Raw genomic sequence first — 24,847 nt, 5'->3', positions numbered from 1 at the left:
AAATCATCTGTTGCCACCCATCTCAAAATCATATATTACTGCTCATCTAAGATTCATCCATTACCACACATCTAAAATTCATCTGTTGTCACTTATCAAAAAATCACATTACCATCCATCTTTATCTGTTACCATCCTTCTAAAAATGATCTCTTACCAACTATCTAAAATTCATCTATTACCACCCATCTAAAAGTCATCTATTACCACCCATCTAAAAATCATCTATCACCACCCATCTAAAAATCATCTATAATCACTTATCTAAAAATCTTCTATTATTGTCCATATAAAATTGTCTATTACCACCCATCTAAAAGTAATCTATTACAACCAACGTTCCCTCTAAGCTGTGTGCGTGCGTGGCTGCGCAGTTGCTCGGGCATCCCCATGCAGCTGAATTGTTCTCCGCACAGCAGATCAAAATTACCAAATATTCAATCCAACATTGATACTCAAGTCACCGTAATGCTTGCACAATGCATTCGCTTAGAGGGAACGTTGATTACAACCCATCTAAAAATTATTCAAATGTGTGTTTTACACTTGAAGTGAGCAAGTCATTTTAATTTGGGCTTGTTATTCAGTTGATGTTTCAGTTATCAAATCTGTGCAGTGTTTATATGCCAGTTAGCCTTAGTAACACTGATGCAGAATTTAATTTCTACACTCATTCTTTCAGGATCTGGTACTGGGTTTTATCCGAGATATGTTCAGCTTTCAAAAATCCAGATATACCAGTGTGGAGGCTTTGGCTGAAGACATAGTTACTCTGGCAAAGCAGCGAAGTGAACAGGCAGCTCTTAGACTTAGCGTCTAATCAACCTCATATATCATAGTGTACACAATGAAAATATTTCTGTTAGTAATAATTTATAGTTTAAATAGATTCCATAGTAATATTATGTATGTATGACATGAGTTAAGGTGGACTTCATGCTTGTATTGTATTTATTTGAAATTTATTATGAATTATTATGTCATTTGACTTTAATTTATTGACAGCACCCAGTAAAGAGTTGTTCTTCCTATAAACTTGCATTTCCTGTGACACTTTGTTCTGACCCCTCTGTCATGCTGTTTTTTTTTGAAAAACATCACACCAAAAAGGGGTCATTAATTGATAGGGTTATAGCTGTTTTTTTCTCTTTAAATTATTGAAGTCAGACATGACAGCTTTTCTGATATTTAAGTGTATGGTTTTGAATATGAACATATTGAGGCCATGGCAGAATTTCTTGAATGAAAGCATGCAGTGCTGATGCACAATGACACATTCCAAGTATTAACATGTATAAACAAGGGTTTGCTAAGTTCCTGTCCACCAATTCTGATTAAAAAAATTGTATTACCCTATCCGCCACCAACACATTTGATGGGTTATTTTGCTCTCATTTCTCACTAGGACTTGATGCTGGGAAACAAAAGATGGTATTATCATCCTAATGGATATGAGCATGGAAATTTAGAGAATTTTCTAAATGTTTATAGGTGATTAGAAATAAAAATTGTGTTAACATCAAAACAGTTGTTATAAACAAGAATTACTGTTCATAAACTACCAAAGTTGTCTTTTCAATAATAAAACCACTAGAAAAATAGCAGATGTTCATGACCTCATAAGCGTTACATCATCAGTAATGCTAGTGAATGGACTCATGTGGGATTGATGTATCTCATATGACTCTCACATGGGTTGACATTATATCACATATATGGGGATGAGAAAAAGATACAAATATTTAATATGATGATTTAGCTATTGGAGCTGCATACATTGCCATGAAACCAGGATATGACCAGCTAATGCATACCATAATACTTGCGTATAAGTTGAGTTAAACTTGATACAACAAATATCCTGATTTGCCATGACATAATGGATCAGCAGATTAGGATCTGTGTTGTTTGTTCTACTGATTACTCTAACAATTTGCACAGATCCAGATCTGCAATTGCATTGTGTGACAGCAAATCTGGATCTGTACAATTTGCAGCAGGACTCGTCTTATAAGCAGGTATTATATGTGGTATATGTGTCTTGAATAAGGTCACCATCTTATTTATTTAGTATGGTAAACATAAATAGGTATATGCTATACTTTGGTCATGATATCTGCATTGTGTTTTTTTGTGTTCATTAAGGTGTTAAAGACCTGTTTTGGAATGGAGAAATCATTTCCTAAAATTCAAATTTAAACTTTTAATTAATTTGATTGGTCAGTTTTGAGTTGCATTAAATTTTGACCCAATCATTGGAGATAAAATATGCTGGAATATCTTCATATTTACCTATTAATTCTCACTGTATCTTGATCTTATCATGCTGTGTTTTATGCAGATAAAGCATCCAAAGACTTGAGAAACCTATAGGTATGGGTGTTTAAAATATCTGTCATATGAAATTAAAAATCTCAAACTTAATTGAAACTTACTATTAATCTTTTAATGAATATATTTTATTGATCTGACGGTAGTAATTTTATTTATGAAAAATCATGCTGGTCTGAAATCTCATGTTAGTAATGATACTTTTTTTAAATATATGATACATGTATTTTAAAAATTGTTAGGACACTGTTCTTTGTGCCAAAATTAGTCATAGGACCATGAACATTTTTTTCATATTTTATCAAGATCTGCATTTTAAATAGAGTCTCAGCTGTTGCTATGTAAATTTGCTTATAAATCTACAAGGATGGACATACACGGTATGCAGTGTAACCAGATTTTGTTTTTGATTGTAAAGCGTTTTAATGAACTCTTCCATTCTTATCATATTTTGTTAATGTTGAAGGATATTGGATGTCTACTTATCTAGCCTTCCTCACATCAATCTCCCATCTCAGTTTTAAATGCAATAGACCACATATTGTCAGAAAAACATATTAGGTATGCTAAGAAATTTATGTGGAAAAGAATTGTTTTAATAATCAATCAGATGTAAATTTTGGTCTTTTTAAATAGTTTCATGTTTATTCTTGTATGTCTGTACATTAAAACTGGTATTTTTGGAGTCTTTTATACATAAAAAGTAATTTATGGCAAAAATGATACTGTTTGTTTGTACTTGCTTCTAAGTCAAGTTCACCTGCAAACAAAATAGAACCTGATCTGCCATTGCATAATGTGCTGGCAGATTGCAAGCCGCACAGACCAAGATCTGCTGACACATTAGGTAGTGGCAGAACTTGGTCTGTTGATTGTTCTATTGATTACTCCTTGCAAGCCGCACAGACCAAGATCTGCTGACACATTAGGTAATGGCAGAACTTGGTCTGTTGATTGTTCTAGTAATTATTCCTTGCAAATGGAACAGACCCAGATCTGCTGATATGTGATGGCAGATCTTGTTCTGTGTAGTTTGCAGTAGACACAACTCTTAAGTGAATATAAATGGTAGGAATTCATCTTTACTTTGAGGAGGGTGTTTCACCTTTACTCATTGAAGAGCAAACTTGTGAAAGCTCTTTTGGGGAGGGCATACTTCCAAAAAATATCTATTAAAAAAATAGGGAGAAAATCGTTTTTATGTTTCAGAATATTGTATCTATTGTCAGTCCTTATGCGATTAAAAGAAATGCTTTGTTTGATTGATTTGTACTTCTTATGATACATGTGTTTAATTTTCTCATTGTTTATTATATTCTTATTAATCAGAAGGCTTTATGTTTATTTGGACCAATCCATGTTGCCTGTTTCATTAGGTGCTGTAGCTGATCTCAAAATGTCTATAATAGAGATTTAATTTTTAATTAATAAATAGATGTAAAATGTCTTAATTTAATCTGTGTTTGTTCAGTAAGATGCCTCTTTTATTTGTCATGACTTTATATCCACCATGAAGGGATCTTGGCATGAATTTATAATCTTTTGAGAATAGTTTACTATTGATAATATGGAACCTATCCTGGTTTCCATAGCAACCATTGAGTACAAATTGTGAGTAGATACAAATATCTGAAAATAAAATGTGTCATGTGTTTGAAATTTTATTTGTGATTTATGTTAAATGCTAATCAGTTTTAATCCTATTTTATACATCAGATAAATGATGGTAATATATGCTGATATATTTATTGAAGTTTTATATATCCAAAATTTTTTTCACGATACAGTAAAAGATTGATTATCCAGTCTCATCATGAGTTATGGATTATATCCAAATTTGTCATGACTCATGGATTTTGTTCAAACTTCATATGAGGCATAGATTTTATCCAAATTTGTCATGAGGCATGGATTTTTTCCAAACTCCTCAGAATGCATGGATTTGTCCAAATATGTCTTGAGGAATGGATTTTGTCCATACTCATCATGAGACATGGGTTTGTCAAAACTCATCATGAGGCATGGGTTTAGTCCAAGTTTGTCATGAGGCAATGAATTTGTCCAAAGTCTTGAGAGACAGATTTTGTCCAAACTCAAGAGGAGGTGTGGATTATACAAAATTCATTATGAGAAATGGACTTTGTCAAAACTCCCCTGGAGAAATGACTGTTGCCCAAACTCATCAGTAGACATGGATTTTATCCAGATTCACAAGGAGATATTGAATTTGTCCAGACTCATCAGGTGACATCTGTTTCCTCCAAACTTGTCAGAGGTCAAAGATTTTTCCCAGGCTCATCCAGTGACATGGAATTTGTTTAGATTATCTGGAGATATGGATTATGTCCAAACTCTTCTGCAGATGTAGCTTGTCCAAATTCATCAGGAGGCATGGTTTGGTTTGCTTTGGTGTTTTACAGCAAGTAACCTAAATAGGTTATTTTGAGCAGAGATAATTGGGGTAGAGACCTGCTCTGTAACTCTTTCTATCCTCCTAACTCTTGAAGATGTTAATGGGATACATACCTTCCTTAGGAAAGTTATTTTCTTGTGATGTGTTGACTGATGTCATCACTGCCTCCTCCATGCTCTTCTAGAGTTAAGAGCATTAGAAGAGCTTTAGCATAAGAACTAACTTTGATCAGATACCTGAACTGTTTTGATACAATGTGTCAACTGACCTGAATAGCAAAGAGCATTGGAAGAATTACCTAAAATTGTTTGCCATTACATTACCAGATTTAATTTTCCTAAGGAAGAGCTCTATACTGTTAACATCTGCAAGAGTTAGTTCTTATACTATTGCTATTCTATAACTCTTCCAATGCTCTTAGCTCTTGAAGACATTAATGGGATACAGATATTCCTTAGGAAACTTAATTCTTGTAATATATTGACTAAAGCTCTTTGCTAACTCTTCCAACACCCATGCAGAAATATTTTTTGGATTCCAGAATGCACTCATTTGGCCATGTGTTTGGCATGCTAACCACTTAGGGACTGTGGATAATGGATTTTGCCCAGATGCATCTTGAGGCGTGAAATTTTTGCCAAGTTCAACGAAAACATGAAATTTGCCTGGACTCGCTTGGAGACATGGATTACATCTAACTCATTAGGAGACATTAAATTTGTCTGGGTAGATTATAAACTCACATTGAATTTTGTATAATGTGGACATGCCATTTTTCCATATGATCTCGATAAATGGTGTCATTGAAATAGACTCTTTTGTACTTTAGTTCATATTTTTGGTAAAAAAAATAGGTTATGATTTTGATATTTACAGATTTTTCTATTTATGTTTTAAATTCATTCTTTATGAAGTCCCCACCCACCAAATTAGAGATACCAGATTTGTACTTATTCTCCACTACTTTTACAAATTGCTCATTCTTTAAGGAAGTAGTTTTCAAGCTGTTATTGGAAAATTATTACTTTTCCTGCCATTTTTAATCTTCTTATCTACATTAAAGATAGGGACGCATCTGTCTTACTTTTGTCACTTTTAGGTCTAATTATCTATATACCGAATACTTGGGTTTTATGTGTGGAGTTTGGTTTAATATTTATGTATGATTGTTGTTATAACTATAATTAGCAGGACAACAATACCCTCTTGGAGCATTTACTATTTTTATTACAGCCATATGTTTTCATAGACATAGTCTTTTAAAATGAAAAACATTGTCATATCTGGGAATAATAATAATAATAATAATACAGTACTTCTTCATTATAAAGCACATTAGGACCAGGTGGTCCCCTTAAAAGTAAGGAATGGTTATTGATTCCACTTCAGTATTAGTAATATTATGTATAGAGTATCTCATAATAAGGGATACCATTCCAATAAGACAATTCACTGGTATGGGTCTCTTGGAGTGTTGTAGTGAGAGCAGTACCTGTTTTTGTTTGCAATAATAATAACAACAACTAATAGTGAAAAGGACAAAACTATTATGGCAAATATCACATCAAAATTTTGTTAAGTATTGACTGATATTTTTACAAATTTACATTATTCATCTGTTTTAATCAGAGATGGGTGTATGTTTTATCACCTTTGCAGAAACTAGAGATATGCAGATTTGTGTCATTTTATGTTACATAATGAAAAATGTGCATGTATGCATGTTGATCGTTATGTATTGGCATGAATGTGAAGGTTTATGCAGTGTTGCCCTTGTTTTTCCATCTTTCTATCTGTTCCAGATTGGTCTAATTATTTGTTTTGTTGATTTTAAAGACAAGTTGCTATTTTAGATTAAGAATACAGTCAGTTTTTTTTTGTTTTGTTTTGTTTGTGGGTATGATGCCAGTTTTCAGCACATGATATGCTTATACATGGCATCCAGTATGTTTGGTGAAGGAAGAAGCCGAAGAAATCCACTGACCCACAGAAGCTTCTGGCAAGCTTTCTCACCTACCCAAGATGGCTGAGTCAAGACCTGAAAACCACATAACTGTGAAATATCAGTGATGTATAAAAGTCACCTATTGCCCCAAAGTAAGAAAACAAATTTTCTGTACAAAAGATATGGTCAAACTGACATATATTGACACTTTGTTTAAAAATAAATTTAAACATGTCTGACCATTTGTACAAGAATTTTTTTTACTGGACTGTTTTCTTTTGAAATATATTTCTCAACATTAATTCATCAGCTAATGATAAGATCCAAAATATCAACATTTTTAAAGATGATTTTGAAACTTTATAATATGTTGATAAAATATGTTACAGCAGTGAGAACATAAATAACAGTTGGAGCATGAGTTCTGAATATTATAATTTTGTCAAATTTCTCTTGAAATTATAAACATTTTCCTTCAGCCACTGTTTTAACTTAATCCATTAATGAATTTTAAATTTTCAAACAATAAATTTATGACTTGCTTTCATCTATGATTCACAGAAACTATATTTATCAAGTATTCTGGCTTGGTGTAAAAATGAATTTGTACACGAAATTTTATGCAGCATTTTAAATTGAAAATGTCAATATCAGTCATGTGAGAAAGATGATAGAAAATAATAAATCATTTTATTGGAATGTATTGCATCAAACCGTGTATTCCATATCTCATGTCGACTCGTGTCTTTTATATATAATCTTGTAAAAAGTCTGCTTCCTTCTTATCACTGAGAATATATGATAAGTATATATAAAACTTGGAAAAGAATTTTTTATATTCTTGAACTATCACCATTTCATTTGAATTAAATATTTCCAATTTAGAGTAATTTTCCTTATTACTGATATATAATAGATGAATGTTCCTTTCAATCCATGGGCATTTTGTAATTCCTCATAAGAACAGAAGGAATCATATAGGTCAGTTTCTTGGGTGTTGCTGGTTGCAGAGTTATTTAACTTTGTAAATGTATTTTGGTGAGTATACACTTATCTAAATTGGGTCTTTTAGGGATTGGGGATGTAAAATAAACCTGATGCACTTCTACTTGTCATCGAAAGCAAATAAAGGGTGCAGGGGCTATGTATGACTTAGTGGTTCACAAGTCAGAATTGCAAGCAATAATGTGCTGGTTCAGATCATACGATCATATTAGCCTGGGTTGGCTACCATGGTGTGTACTTGGACAAAGCATTTTACTCCATTTGTTTTGGCAGTAAATAACCTAATTTTATTTTGTCTCCTACAAAATCCAAACCAATACCGATATAAACACATTTGTGTTTTTCATTATATTAATTTATATATATATATATATATATATATATATATATATATATATATATATATATATATATATATATATATATATATATATCTGTGTGTGTGTGTGTGTGTGTGTAACAAGTGCAACCATCAAATTTAGGGATGGACCAAGAATCTTATATAAATATGCACAATAAAAGTCAACATTTTTCCACATTGTCAATCCGTTTTGTCTTTGTTTTTAACTGGTAAACATTGTTTGTACAGAATACCCTTTTAAAAACAATGCATGTATTATGAATAATATGCATTTGTTAATTAAGAAATGATTTGCTTAATTCACCTTCATTTAGATAGTTATTTTTGCTTCCTCAGAACTTGTCATGCATTTCAATAATTACATCTTCATTACCAAAATATGTTGACTTTAACTCGTATGTTTCCCAGAAAAAAACTATCCTTTCTTAAGATCTGTATTTTGAACTATACACAACAAAAGATTGTCACCTGTATTTATGTTTGTATTCCTGTGTGCTTGATATTTTGCTCATTCCTTTAAAATGTACAATATGCTTCAGTGTTAGATTTTATTTAACATGATATGGACATGTTAGTTATGAATAATAATAGGCGGTTGACTGTTAGTGTCCCTCATGAAATTTCATATATTTACATTTATGTACATGTATTTCAAGAAGTTTAAAGAGTCATAACTGTTAACAACATTGTTTCATTTTATTTGTAACAAGATACATGTATTGTCTACATGCTGAACTGCTGAATACATTGAGGTTTAGCTATTCCATTTTTATCAACCCTGGGGGAGGTGAGCTGTTTTCTCGACCACCAAGAGAAAAGAATTAGAATTAAACAGAGGAAAATAAGATCTACAACTTTCTGATGTAATGTAAGACTGTATTTATTCTGTATAGATCATAAAACAACAGGGTGCTGTTGAAAATATATTAAAGGTAACAAAAAAGTAAATGGAACAAACATCACTTATTTCCAGGGGTGAAATGATTCATCGATATATCGATGCATCAATACTTTTGCTGAAACGATACACATATTGATAAAAGAATCAATACAAAATGATACAGTATGCATGTTATTTTAGTCTTCAGCAGTCATGAATAAATATTGTTAGTTGCCTTGTTATTCTGTAAAATTATAATCAATGTGAAATTGCATTTGCAGTCACATGCACTGTTTATTAGTAAAAATGAAAAAGATTATTTGAGAATACTCACTCTCCATCTACAAGTCAACACAAAGCAACATAGTTCGTAATCTGCTCCCCCCATTTCGTGCTCATTATCCTAACTCAGAAGTATGTTCTGCATGTACTATACGTTCCAAACATGTTCCACATGCATGGTGAAGTAATTTGGTCATCATTTAATAACCACTTTCACGTGAAGTTTTTACTTTGAATTGTATCTTGGCTCCTTTGGTCGATTTGAAAGCTACACTACTGGTGTGTTGTATACTGAAATATGTTACATTGAATTCTCATTTGTGGTTATTGCTTGTTCTGCTCCAGGTTAAACAATAACTACCAATCAGAAATCAGTGTAGCTTATTCTCTTTGTGACAAATAGGAAGTATTGGCAGAATAACAGAGGGACTTGGTGGAAAAGTCATTAGATACGTCAAGTACTTAAGCAGAGATGCTGTACAGGTGTGCCATTGTGCAAATCATGCAAAATTTGTATGAATTCATGCACTTGGAGATCAGCGAAATGCAAAAACTCCCGCAAATTCTTTGAAAGCCCCACATATGAAAGTGTGCTTGGCAAAGTATACAATTTACAATTTTTATTTAACGGTTCTTGGTGATATATGTCTTCCAGGTAGCAACTGTTCCACATCTGGGTTCTTCAAGCACGACATGAATGGTTGTGAAACTAAATTTGACTAGAACAGTGTGTCTGGGAATAACAATTATGGTGTAGATTGAACCATTCATGAAGAAAGTTTTATAAATGCGTGTTTAAAATATGGGATACCTAGAAAACCCAAAATGTCTGATTCCCGGCGTGTTTCATTATGATTTCGTTCGGTAAATACTTGATGATGATAGTGATGATGACAATAATTTTTAAAGTTTTGAAGTATATCGGATTGACGGAGCTGGGAAAGTGTTAATGGAGACACCAGTGAGTGACTTTGAGCCCGAAATGGTGTTAAGTACGAGTCGGGTGTACATACTGGATGGACAAAAAGATAGATGGAATGACCCTTTCAGTGGTATTTTGAAATTAAATGTACAAAGGGCAGAATACTGAGCTTAGTTAAAATACAGACAATTTAAAAGTATAATGCAATTTTTATTTTTTTAATTCATCAGATTCACCCTGCTGATCATTTGCTACAAAACGTATCAGAAAAATGCAATTAAGAAGTAAAGATTGTTTTAATACCTCAGTCTGCACAAGCATTGATGGACTCACTACCCTTATACAGCATTATGGAACATATAAGAAATTTGGCATAGTAGTCAGTAAACTACTGATTTAACAAAAGAAGTTTATGCTAGTGAAAAATCCTATTTTGGAGCAGATGTATCCAAAAGATAATATATGTAATCTCTGGAAAATTGTACTTAACAGTCACAAAGATTAGTTTCCCAACATATTCAAGTTGACAAAGCCAGCTGTTTATATGCCCCTTGAGAAAGAAGCACTGAACAATATTGATACAAAGAAAAGGAGCAGAGTATGCTCAGAATTAATTAACAAATTAATGCTTATACAACTAGAGGTGACATCTGTCAAAGATGTTAATTTCATTAGAGCTATAAGGAAGTGGAGCAGAAAGAAAGAGAGATATTGAAGTTTAGGCAAATATTGACCCATTACCATTTCTTCCTCCCCTCCTTTTTTCTTTGATAACCGGGGAGGTCTCCCTTAAGATAAAATCCTGTCATTATCTCTCCTCAAATTGTATATGGAAAACAAATTTGGAATTCCTCTTTTTATTCAGAGATATTTAACCAGTAAATGAAGGTGATGATGAAAAAATGAAATTATCATAGAATGAGCGATGTGGCAGATTTCAAACTGCTCAAGTTTATCTCCTTGTGTAAGTTAAAAGAAAATTGTAGACTAGGACTGGGTGTAGTTAATAGTTTTCTTTCTTCACTAACAAATACAAGTACAAGTGGCTGCAGCAGTATTTTGCATCTGTAGGAAATAAAATGTGATTGATTTTGCTGGTATTCATCCTTATTCCAATGCCTGGGTTTGTTCAAAGTGAGATTTTCTTTGTACGAGGAAATTGCACAATTTCTTCTGTTTTGAAGATAACATTGTAATGTCTTCCAAGCATCACTGAGACACGAAATTGGCAATAATTTGTTTTCAAATCATTCATGTTGTACAAAACAAAGGGACTTAAATGGAGCCACCATTAAATGGCCTAAAACGTTGGATAAAACTCACTGCAACCAACAGGTAGTCTGTTTGAAAGTATTGTTGACATCTTCTAATTAATGAGAATTACATATAAATATATGATAATTATATGTGTATCTGTAGTCTGCATACTGGAAATGCAACCAAGAATGTCAACATAACATGAAAGGGCACCACCTACCTTCGATAGATGGAAAGACCATGAAGTTTATATGTGTATCGATATGTAGCATATCGCAGGCTGCGTATCATGAATCGTATCGATATGCGGCATAGATATATCGTTTCACTCCTTATTTCCACTATTGACACTAATTAATGATCACATGCCAACTGGCAGGCATAGAAAGTAGGATTGAAATAGGATTATGTTAGTTACTCATATTCACACATACATTTTGGGTAAATTACCTGAATTTTATATATATATATATATATATATATATATATATATATATATATATATATATATATATCGAGAGAGAGATATCAATGCTGTAGTCTATGACCAAAGTACCATTATTAAAATTTATGTACAAATTGTAAGTAATAACTCCACTGTTTATCAGCAGTTCAACAGCACACTACTTTAATTAAGAGGTATGACATGAATATGTCATTTAAGTGAAAATTCAGCATGCAGAATAGAGAGCATACCTCAGCATAGTATTACAATGTAAACGTATCACATGTTATTTATCCACTTGTAGTGACTTCAGTATAGATTATATATAGAAATAAAACATAATTCAATTCAGAAGGTATACAAATGCAAATTAAAGTTACTGCTATAATGGCATAGCTTCTCCATGCACACTTCATGCATTCTTTAGCCTTACTTTACATAGATAATGAAGCTCAAGTGCTTCAAATTTTGGGCTCCAACCTCCCAAGACATAGTGGAACCATTCATGACAACAATATAAATACCACATTGAAAGATCAATAATGAAATACACAATGAGGAATAATGATTGACTATTCAGCCAGGAGATTACATTAATCGACAGTAACAAAATTCAGCATTGTTCATGAAATTTGATGCATTACAGTCTCTTTCTCTCTCTCTCTCTCTCTCTCTCTCTATATATATTCACACCCATTAGCACATACAGAAATAAATGTAATTATTATTTAAATTTTGATTTAAAATAATAATAGTATAATAAGGAGGCTGTGTAGTGGCGGAGGAGGGAATTAAATTCCACACATAATATTTTTCTCAAACAAGGATTGCATCTCTGCTCCTCTGCAGTTCTGTTGAAAGTGACCCTAATTACAATTCAAATAATTGTATGCAGTTGCAACCCCAGACAAATGATTGGCCAATGAAACCCATGTGTTAACTGCGGGGCAGTTCAGTTGGCCCTTCCGAGCTCAGCTCATTATCATAACAGAGTAAGGTAAAAAGTTAGACCCAACTTTGTAACACCACACATAAATGTACTTAAGCAATAGTAAGTAGTTTTATGTTTTGACACTATGCCTTACTGCCTTGTGTAGCATGTTCCGATGCTGACTGACATTGGAATGAGCGTCCAAAATTTCAAGAATATCTCATATACTACTTAGCAAAACATATTGAAGCTTTGCCATAAATTAAAGACGTGTTTTCAAGTTCTGTTGACCTACATTTCTGTTGGTTGGAATGTGATGGAACCCGTCAATACCGAAATTGGTTAACAGGATGGTAAATATCTCGAACGAAATGAAGATATATAAACACTCTCTTTAATATTAGTATAATTTTATTCATTTTGTTAATGAAACATTCTTCAACCTAATCCGATTTCGTCATTCCCGGATTCCATCGCATCCCAGCAGAACGGAACATGAAAATGCTTCCATTCGCTACTATTAGATTTTAATTCCATTAGGATAAAGACAGCAAAGTAAGTATAGTCAATTTGATTTAAATTTGTGGAAGAGTGTCGATATGGGCAGACAAGCGTGCGAGATGTTCCTGAAAATGTTACCTCTTGTCCTTCTGTGAGTGGACTTGGGAACATGGTACACCAAAACAAAAATATCATGTGATATGTTTTACATGTAGTGTAGGCCTAACCTTAGTATTAATGATAGAGACTGTTTTACATGTAGTGTAGGCCTAACCTTAGTATTAATGATAGAGACTGTTGTTAATAGTATAGGAATGTGTCATTGTTCTTAACAGCCTTACGTTTAAAGAAATGGCTTTATAGCTCTTGGACACACACACACACATATAATCATATCGCATGCGCCTGAAATCAGAAATAGCGATCTTATATCAGATTTCTAGTAATTATTTCTAGCTATTCCTGTCTGAGATATTGATCATTTGTGCTAGTTAATAAACAGTTGTGATATAAAGTATGGAGCTGCACTTTAGCATACGCAAATAAACATTTATTTACTGCGAAGCTGTTGATACATATGTCAGATTGTCAAGCCTGTTGGATCACTTTAAAAATATTTTTTTTCCTCCTGAATTTATGACTTGTTAAATAAACCCATACTGCCCAGCAACATATTGTCGTGGCTTTTTCTGAAATCTTTTGAGTTTGCTGTGAAGGTATCCTGTCAATCCAAAATGTTGTACGAAAACTGGATCGTCTGTTAATATTTCTTTTTCTCAAGCAAACAAACATTAATGACCTCGTTACTATGGTACTTTTAATATATATATATATATATATATATATATATATATATATATATATATATATATATATAACGTAATGGTATTGTATACAATGAAATTTAACTTTTACGACTACCAGAGGGACTGAAATAAAGTGTCGCATAAGTGGGTAGTCTAAATATCGGGATTATACTGACGGCATCCATGGTTTATGTGATCACCTCGTGTAACCACGCGACTATGAGCGGTGTAAAGTATAATCATTAAACGGGACTACAATCACTGGCCGTAACTGGTATTAGCGTTCTGGTTTGTAATTCGGACTGTACAAAGTTTTATTCTTGAAGATAAACGTGGATATTTAAATATAAATAGCTATAGTCTATATTTTGCATGATAGATGGGTGTTTTATTCATTATTTTGTTTACTGTATATAGGATTCATTATGCACATGAATTTTGGGCAGTTATACATCAATAATAGCCGCTAGTCCTTTAATCAGAGGATTTTCCAATTAAAATAATTTTCATAATTCATGTAGTAATGGGTGGCCGAGTGGTTTAAGGCGACCTCCTTTAGTAGATCACTGTCGCCAACCTCCGTCCGCATGGGATTGAGTCTTGATTCGGCCAAGGTAGTCATGTGAGAAAGCTTGCCAGTAGCTTCCTGTGGATCGTTGGTTCTTCCCGGGTTCTTCCTGTACCAAACGTACTGCCATACCTTTCATTTTGATGGTAAAATGAAAATCTCTGAATTATTTCCAAGGTTTTGTGGCATGGGACGAACAATGGATACATACTAACTTTAAGCTATTTAGTGATGAATATATAATTGTTTTCAAGTCTTACAGAAGTTTTAGACTTTCATGACTTCGATAGTTTCACATGTGGTTGTCACCCTGTAATTTGTATATAATTATGCTAGCTGTTATATAATTGCACCATAATAACAAGCATAACTTTGAATTTTAACACCATCAGTTTGTGTGCTGATTGCCGCCATTTCAGGCATCTTGAAATAAAGATTTTTATAAATTGACACAACTGCAATGAAATACAAGAAAACTGAAATAATTTAATTGAGATTAGCCTGTTACCAAGTGAAGCTGGGCACGATGGGATCAGGATCCATGGAAATCAAACAATTCAATAAAAAAAAGACGCTGAATACGAAGTCATAATTACAGTACTCTTAGAAACATTTTTTTAAATAGGTTACATTACACCTAATAGAAGAGTGAGAGTCAATTAAGTAGGAAATTAAATGAAGAACCAAAGTATATTATAAAGTCAAGTAGAACATAAGACGGGGAAGGGAAAAGAGAATGCAATAAAATAATAAATAGTGGAATACACACCGAATAGGATAAAATAAAAGTGAAGAAAGCGTATGAAACGTTACAAGATTACAAACTAACTGGCCCAAAAATAAGGCATTCAAATTCTCCAATTTATATACTAAAGCTAGAGGAATGCACCTCGGGGAAGAAATAAGAGAAACAAATAGCGGGGATATGGACTCGCAATAAAAAAGACAACGTTACCATAAATAAAACAACAACTTTAGGGGAAGACAGGGCCTGATTGGGATTGGATCAGGTGTTTCCGGCTCCTCTCACAAGAAAAATGTACACACACACACAAACGTACAGTCACTTGTCACTTGAAATTTGACCATCGTTTTATTCTTTGATGTCATTTCGAGGAGCGTCATGGCCCTTTAAAGGTTTTGGACCCCTCGCCCAGTGCCACTACTTGACCTAATCCGGCCCTGGAAGAAATAAACAGCTTTAACAAAGAACGGAACATTACACAAAATATATCACATGGGACGTAGAAGAATACTGTGGGATCATACAATTTTCGCAAATCACACAAGATTCTAGATTCCAATGAGAAATATTTATAACATCACATAAAATAAATGCAGCAATCGAAGATCTCCATCAAGGATAATCACCTGGTTCTGGTGGTTTAACGTCAGATTTTTATATTACCTCCAAATATCTCTTAATTCTAATATTAGATAATGTATATGTAATATTCTTTTAAATAATGAAATGACGTCCAAGATGAAAAAGGGGTAATAACAATTGCATATAAGGTAAAGATGTTGAAGACCTAATGACATGGATACCGATAGACTATACAATACATAGTAAGATTCTTGCTAACAGAATTAGCACATGCATGGGAAACATAATCAGCATTAATCAAGGCTGTGGAGAAGAGGGTAGGAATATTCAGAGGAAAATTTTGACCTCTAAAACATAACTGAACGTTTGGAAACTATAGGAGAGAAAAGAGCTATAATCTTATACGATCAAGAAATGGCCTTTGACAGAATATAGCATATTTACATAGATATGGTCTTTAAAAAGATTGTTTTGGTCATATATTTTGTAACTGGTGGAAACTTTTGTATAAAATTATTAATTCGATTGTACATGTAAACGGTGCACGCACTAAGAAATTTAAAATAGAACATTCTTTGAGACAGGGTTGTTCCTTATCGTTGCTATTATATGTAATAGCAATTAGAAAATATTTTAAATAGGATTCAAACATTTATGTATATTGGTACATTAGCATATTCAAGATCTGGAATTCAATCTGAACACTATATTCTTTTGGATATTTGATAAAACTATTATGATTATTTAGGATTTAGTTCACAATACTGTACGTTCCTCATACATTTTCGTTTCATACCTTTAAAAAAAGATGTGCTGCACATTTCACATAGTTCAACGCGAGTGTGTGGAGGGCAACACAGGTATCAATGGATGAAAGCTGGGAGGGATTGAGAGATTGATGGATCGATACTAAGACATACTTAACTTAAATACAGGGCGACAGTACCACGTGTTATGTTTGTTATAAATAATCCGTAAGTCAAATCTATACAAATACAAAGTTTACATCAACATCATCTTGCCATTACTATTTTCACAAAACCTTTAAATTTCATCATTAATTAATTACAAGGCACCCGCAGAATTTTCTCCATTAGTCAGCTGTTAATTTTTACGGATTTAGACCACACCATACATGTTTAGAGGTGAAGTCAGGAGGGTGGAGGTAATTGCGAGGGTAAGTGCCCCCCCCCCACTTCGTCGTAGTTTTTAATGTCATATGTAGTATCTTAGTATTCAGCTTGGTTTTATTAATATGGCATATAAATTGGTCTGCGAGGATTCCACTTTCTTGGTCAGTTTCATCCTGATGTCAGTGATGTCCTCGGGGAAGAGCGCTGGTCAAGGTATTTTCCCTTGAGTTTCCTTAGAAGCTACGTTGTACTAGGAAACTTAAAAAGCGCCTATGCAGCGTAGAGTTTTGTTTGCAATTCCACAATACAAAAGTTAACTCTAACAATTCACATAGGACATGTCAAAAGGTTTTTCAAAGTCGAATGCAAAATGTATACTTTCTCACCTCTATCCACACATTTAGCCCACTAAATAACTCAATGAAGTGTGTTTTGAACTGTGCAATTTCCGGAAAGTACGTTGTTTATCATATATTTTATAAAAATAGTTACAAAGTGCTTCCTGATGTTTGATCTCTTTGCAAGAAACGCTGATAAGTGACATTTGGCGGTAATTACTAGTCATTGCTTGATTATCATTTCTGAATAGTGGCTATGCCATTTATGTGCAAGCTATTAAACCTTTATGATGTTGCAAAGTTCCAGTGTTTGTTGAAAGGTGTGTATACACTTGTGCCAACTCAGAAGGAAACACCTTAAATAATTTTTGATTTTGTTATCGGACCCTTATGTTTTTGATATGTTTAAACTATAAAGTAACTTTTTAAGTCATGATTATTTTACCCATAGTTTACGCATATTCGGTGCCTTTGGGAATATACACGGTGAAGCCTGTGACTGAAATGGTTAAAGTCAATGCAGAATCATGTGTTCAGCGGCAACTTGGCTGGTAATAAACACATCAAGTTGTGTTTGTGTCAACCACACGGGGACAATCACAGTCAACTTACAGAAATCCTGAATGTGAGCCCCGAATCGATAATTTAATAGCGTTTAATTTTTTAAATTTTATTTTCGTAAGCTGATTTTTGTTTTGGCCAACCTTGTGGTCTTGATGGTCCTTACATGTATGATGAGATATTATTATTAAAGACACAACTGATCTAACCATTCTAACAATGTTCCACAGGCGTGTCAATGACCCGCATTCGTAAACCTGACCTCCACCAACAGAGTCTTGTCCAAGTGGATGACAACATAAAATTTGTAACCGATGGCGCCCGCAGCATGTACAAGTGGATGGATGTACATGTCTATGACGGGTAGTCTAAATAATTCAAATGAATGGAAATTTACATACCTATCATTATTTTGATGCAAACACATTGTGACATGCACTTGCAATATGTTTGTAAAGTCAACCATATTCTTTATAGGGTTCCTGATAGCTGTTTAACCACCGACAAACTTCAGTCACTTGTAATTCGTCAAATGTCATCTTCCTTCGGGTTGTTTCGTCGTCTCGATTTTTAGTTTGAACTGTCAGGAACGTGGTTTGGTGCAGTAAGATAATTTTGGGCACTGATCTGCACTGCTTCCCTGACACCATATCCTGTCTTTGCATGTGATTCTTTTTCCTCAAAGCCCATAATATTGCGCCATTCTCTTAGATTCGTTGTCATTGAAAAAAGTCTCATATTTACGTAAACGTAATGTTGGTAATTCCATATATTATTGCTAAAGTTATCCCTATTTAATTTATTCTTATAGATCATGACTCGTTTGTATAATATATTCACTTGATGTTTCAATAATATCACCATCATCATCGTTGCAGTATTTTATTAATTTCAGGTGGTCTTAATGTTAATTGCTTCATTTTTCTGCACAATATAGAAAGATGTTTCGTGTTTTTGTTCTCAGAATATCTGCCACTTTTACATTATTGCTACTCCAAGATAATTCCTAAATTGAATAAATTATCGATACGCCAAGGAGATGTGTTGGAAAAGTCATACATTGTTGTGCCTCTTTGAGAAATATATGATGCATCGAAGCGAAACAATGATTTAATATTTTCTCTTACATGGTTCATAATCCACTGATCCGATAAAATGACGTCACAATTGAACATTTCAATGCATTCTTTCATATTTATAAACAAAACAATATTTGGTTTTTGCCATTTATGTAGAGCGCGGAAATGTTTTAACATTAAACTATTCTCTGCTGCAGTTGGTATAAAATATTTATGCCAGTTTGAACTATTTTCAGACTAGTTCGGTCACAGAAAATATACACAATGTAGTTCAGATCAATCACCGTATTTCTGCAGTCAAACAAGAACTTGTTGTATAGCCACGATCAATAATATAGGCCTGATTTAAAACGTCAGCTATGTGTACAATACAATAGTGGTCAGTTTGTTTACCAAGCACGTTTAAACGCAGATCATTGTCAAAATGAACTGTCGTTTATACAGGAAGATTCCCTGGATTCTTCTTGTCTGTCTTCGTCTGGATAAATCCTTGTCTGAACTTGAACACATGTATATGTACTCCTAATCAGACCTTGTCAAACCCTGTGCATGTGCACCAGGTCTCGACAGATCCACTTATTTTGTTTGGTTCATGAGGCAACGACTGGTGGTGAGAGCGATGAAAGCACCGCTTTATATGGGAAAAAGCACATATGTGAAGGAATTAGGGTTCGTTAGAAATTTGAAAGAGCATGCTAAAACAATTTGTTTTCGATAAATAAAAGACGACACATCTTTCACCAAAAACAACAACAACAGATTTAATAAGAATAAGCTTCTCTAACTCAAAACATGAAAACAAATGGTCGATGTTTAAATATGAATGTAGATACAAAGTTGACAAGTCAGGTTGAAATTAGAGTGTTAGATTAAAATAGCTATTGCCAACGGACATCAGATGATGCATGACAGACAAAGGAAATACCACAAGCATAACCAAAGGCACTATCAGCAAAAACTCGCTTGGCTTTACAGCCAGACGAGGTAAAACAAGAGCTCCATTAAGCAATGATAATCCACTGTCCGAAATTAATTTCCAGGAACTGAAGTCAATCTTTCTTAACTGCTGGGCGTGGAAACTATATTTAATATTCTGGCGAAGAAAGACAATTTTCAAAGTGGCCACTATTGCAACCATATTAGATGAAAGATCGGCACCAGTTTGTAAATAATAGATCTTCTCTTGAGCACCCTATTTTGACATGACCATTCACTCAGGTTGAGAAGCGATACGATATTTTTCTAGATTGGTATTGCATCAGTCATATTGTATGTGCAGATTGACATTTCCTAGGACCAACCAGACATCATCTGGAGTCTTTTGGTGAAAAACCATGCTGATAGGATCATCCGTTCAGAAGTAGTAGCGATCACAAGATTTTAAGATGGTCACGAAGATGACCATATTGTATGTCATTATCTGCATCATTTTTTTTTTGAACAACTAGACACCAGAAGAAATCTTTTGGTGAAAGCTAGATGCCAATACGGCATTGTGTTTAGATGATGAAGCAATAACAACATTTTATGAAGGCTGTCATAGTGGTTATTAGTGTTGTCACTTTTGCAACATTTTAATTTATGACCATTTTTACCTTTCTCACCAAAATGAAATAATAGCTATCTTAACATCTATTTAGAAGCTTGAAAAAATTAAAGATGACTACAATTTGAAAGAAAGATTAGCAACATTGTCATTTAGTTTCATAATGACTTGATTATAAGTCATCTGGTACAAACCCCATGTCAACATGGCTTTCCATTTTATGTATGACTGTAACAATATTTACATAATAGATGCCATAACAGTCGCATCTGATATCAGATCAGCACCATTGCAATTTACAATAAAGTTGACAAAAGAAATACTCTTTAGATACAAAACACATGCTGATTTGGCCACCCACCCAGAAGTAGGAACAATAAGATTTTTAAGATGGCAGCCATATTGGTTATCAGGTTGGCATACCTTTCATTTACGACTGTCTAGGTACAATAAAAAGCTTAAAAAACTTCTGGTAAAAACTTCAAGTTAATAGGACATTCTGCTCAGAAAGAGTTGCAATAACACTGAATGAATCCGTGAGAAAAATGCATTACACGGATGGCAATTCCATGTCCCACTAGCTAGGGCTGGTAAAATTAATTTGGTAGGCAAAATAAATATTGTGTGAATTGTTCAACGTTTACAATTACTATGGGAATTGAGGTGAATTTGAACATAATGAGCACATATTAAACATTGTTCCTAGTTTGCAAGTATTTTATACATAGCCTAGTAAGGCACAAACCATAAATTTCGCTTTTCAATTAATAATTTCAGACTATGAAAAATTTTATGCAAAAAAATAATTATTTTCTTGCACTAGCTGCGTATAAAAATAAAGTAATCACACCCGAACACACGATAGTTGACAACCTAATGGTACCAAAGTAAAAACCTAACGTAAAAGTTTGTGTCTACTCCTCTTCTTAACTCAGAAATCACATTACTGTAAAAATAAAGGTACCAAAAAGGACTTTTATTGACATTAGTGAGAGAAACGATTGCTGAAACTATGATGCCTTAATCTGAACGTTCATCTGCATTTAGAGCATACTTCTTTGTAGATGTTACGGTGGCAAAATCATTAAGATGGTCTGAAATGTATTATTTATTGCGATTACTTATCGGTAAATTGTACGCACCTATGTAAGTCCGATTTGTAAGCGCAACTTGAATTCTTACAGCAACAGAGAGAGAGATGAAACAACATCAGTTTTCAAGACCGTATTTATTTAGGGTGGGTTTCGGTTGAAGCATTTGGGGAGAGAGAGAAAAGAAGAGAGGTTACAGGTAGTTTGTGAATCGATCGTGATCTTTCCGATGTACTAGGCCACTGCTATATTCCATTATCAATTAACACCTCAAAATCAACGATTTGTTCTTGTATTTATCACGATTCACATTGTCACAAGAATCGCATGGCTGTGCTAATTAGATATGCTTTGAGCTTTCGGCAGTTTATTCCAACTGAAACAAGATAGAAAGAAATATTCGAAAGGAGTCAAATTAGTGAGGCTACCAATAGGGAAATGATGCTATCTTTTTGGAAATAAAATTATGTCGTGTGGCATGACAGCCACTATCCATACAGCAAATGTTGTAAGACATGGATCACACGCATCACTTGTAAGTTTTCATTCGTACTTGACAATAAAGATAACAAACAGGTTGAATCGTAAAATGGATTGGCAATAAAATGTTAGATTTTTGTCATGTCTAAACAGTACAAGCACTTCAGAGATAGCACATACAAAAACCGATTTTACGTAGTCATCGAAATCATCATCATCATCCTCGTATATCAACATCTATACTCTGCCGTCGCGTATCAACCGGTCGATAACATAATGGTACGGGTAGATTAAAAATTTATCTTTATGTTACATAAATCATTTTTGTTGAAGTGTATCACGAAATATCTTTCTATTTGCAACTATCAAATCATTCGGTCTCCACAAATTCCAAAACTTGTTGATAGGAGTTTCTGAAATTAGTTCACGCATTATTTTACACTTACCTTTATTCGGTTGTAGTCTGATTAATATTTTAAACTCTCTTAATTCTGGATTAAGTGCTCTATGATCATCTGTTATTTCGTCATAATAATAAACAAATTGTTTCAACCATTCGTGTGGAGACAAACCAACAAAAGGTGGCGGTTGACCATGATCGCCACACGTTATTGCAGCAGTAATTTTTGTTAATAACTAATCAAGAAATGTTTTTAATGTTTCTAACGACACTGTGCATATTTCATCCCAAACGATAATCTTTGGAATGTATTTTTCGCCCATTCGATCAGGAGTCCATATATCTCCCTTCCATCGAAAGAATCTATGATAAGTAGATGATTCAATATTTCTTTCTCTCATTTCTCTTGCGAGTCTGTTTGTAGGGGTTAAAACGATCATATCAAAATTCGGAAATAGTTTAATCACACGAGTTGTTTTACCAGAACTTCCAGGTCCATTGAGATAAACTGTTTTAGATCTAGCTACTGGATCATACACTAACTGTACAGATGATAGCTTTAATGACTGATATTTTCTGCAATAAATATCTTTAATCGAAACATCGGCGGATTCAGAATAAAACAGTATATTTTCTTGTTTTATTCTACATTCGCCCCATGATGCATAATTGCAGATATTCAATTTTTCTAATAATCGTAAATATTTTTATTGACATAAAACGAATCCCTAGCGACTCTAACTGCGGTAGCAGGAAATCTGTTTATCATCGATACTAGATTTATCGAAATGTATGCGAGCATTGAAGATCTTAAATGAGTAAACTGTGGTGACTCACCGTCAGTATAACTCACAATTATACCTAATTTATTTCCATTTGGCAAGAAAGCTATTTCACGACTTATAAATGTATTTTTTTCGTTGTACCAGCAATTATAATATCTAACTCAGCATCATTCATAATTAATCTTATACAGTGAAGTTTATGATCATATGATCCTCCTCTGGTGAATTTATCGATTATTTTTCTGCCAAGATCTTTTGCAATTTTATTTTCATAATCGGTTATATCAGGATTTTCATCATCAGAATATTCCTTTTGTTGTGGTAACCAAACTTCTTTCTGCGGACGATATGATATAACTGTTTCACCTACTGTCAGAAATATCAGCATTTTTGCATCGAGTATATATCATAATGAAACTTTTGGTACCCACATTTAATCTGAAAATGTTTGCCAAACTAAGCATAACAAATTGAATGGAGACCTTTAGCAAACTCGAATAACTCAATACAAGCGAATCCAGTCAGATCAAAATCTCGCAATGGTTCGTTTATCTATGCTCTGGTCATTTTGTGCGTGGGATGACCAAATCGCTCAAAATACTTAGAACATTCTCCCTATCCAAGAAAACTTCCAGTATAACACGCAACCATATCAATCGGTATAACATCTCTGATCGTATTTACTATTCCACAATCCGCCGTGTCCGTATTCGACACAACTCGATATTATGTCATTAAGAAAATCAAACCGAGTTGGTTTTCACGATTTTATTTCTCTAGCAAAATGAGCCGCAACTGACGGAATCGTTAAACAATTGTTGAGTAATTGTTCAGCATCATCGGTATCCTTCAACGCAAGATTTTCATTTCTTGATGGTGAGATTCTGTGCGATAAATAACACCATTAGGTCGTACAAACTAATCATAGTTTCCATCATCAGAACTTTGAAATAACCAAGCGGATTCAGGATTGGTTTTTACTTATTTCGTTAATAAAATCAAATATATCTCCTTGGTAGAATTTATCAGTTCGTTTCGTGGAAATATTGTTACTGAGTTAGTCAACGCATGCGCATTATGATCAATAATTTCCATCGAAGCTCCTTTTGATTTATATTTTGAATCGCACAAAATTTCTCCGGTTATCGTTTTTATAGTTATTGGGAATTTTAGTTTCTTTCCTAGCTCAGCGACATCTTTGACAGACGCTCAAGTATCTTTAACTATTTCTCCCCACTCGTTTATTATTTTACGTCTTTTGTCCGTTAGACCTTTTCCACGAGTCGAAAGGGTAACAAAATTCAGTCTTGAAAATTTCATTGGCTTCAAATTATCAACGCTGATTTTTTCTTTTATCAGATAAATTCCATCAATAACAGCGGTTAAAGGATACGCTCTTTCATAATTCGGTTTGTCAATACCAGTCAACATTCCTGGTTTGGAATTTTTACTCAGTATGG

At 33.6% G+C, this 24,847-nt stretch overlaps 1 protein-coding gene across 6 annotated transcripts in view; it reads left to right on the top strand.

Moving 5' to 3' along the window:
• LOC149771856 (mitoguardin-like) overlaps positions 1-9,170 on the top strand; it is a 63,836-nt gene extending 54,666 nt beyond the window's left edge. For all 6 annotated transcript variants that reach the window (XM_089948125.1, XM_089948122.1, XM_089948127.1 and 3 more), the window contains one exon: positions 683-9,170. In XM_089948125.1, coding sequence (XP_089804251.1) covers positions 683-820 — 138 coding nt within the window. In that variant the 3' untranslated portion in view covers positions 821-9,170. The remainder of the gene's footprint in view (positions 1-682) is intronic.
• The last annotated feature ends 15,677 nt before the right edge of the window (positions 9,171-24,847 follow it).

Source organism: Sinohyriopsis cumingii, unplaced genomic scaffold, assembly GCF_028554795.1.
Source record: "Sinohyriopsis cumingii isolate HCF-2022 unplaced genomic scaffold, ASM2855479v2 utg001623l, whole genome shotgun sequence".
Lineage (NCBI taxonomy): Eukaryota > Metazoa > Mollusca > Bivalvia > Unionida > Unionidae > Sinohyriopsis > Sinohyriopsis cumingii.
This window is presented reverse-complemented; position numbering and strand designations above follow the sequence as displayed.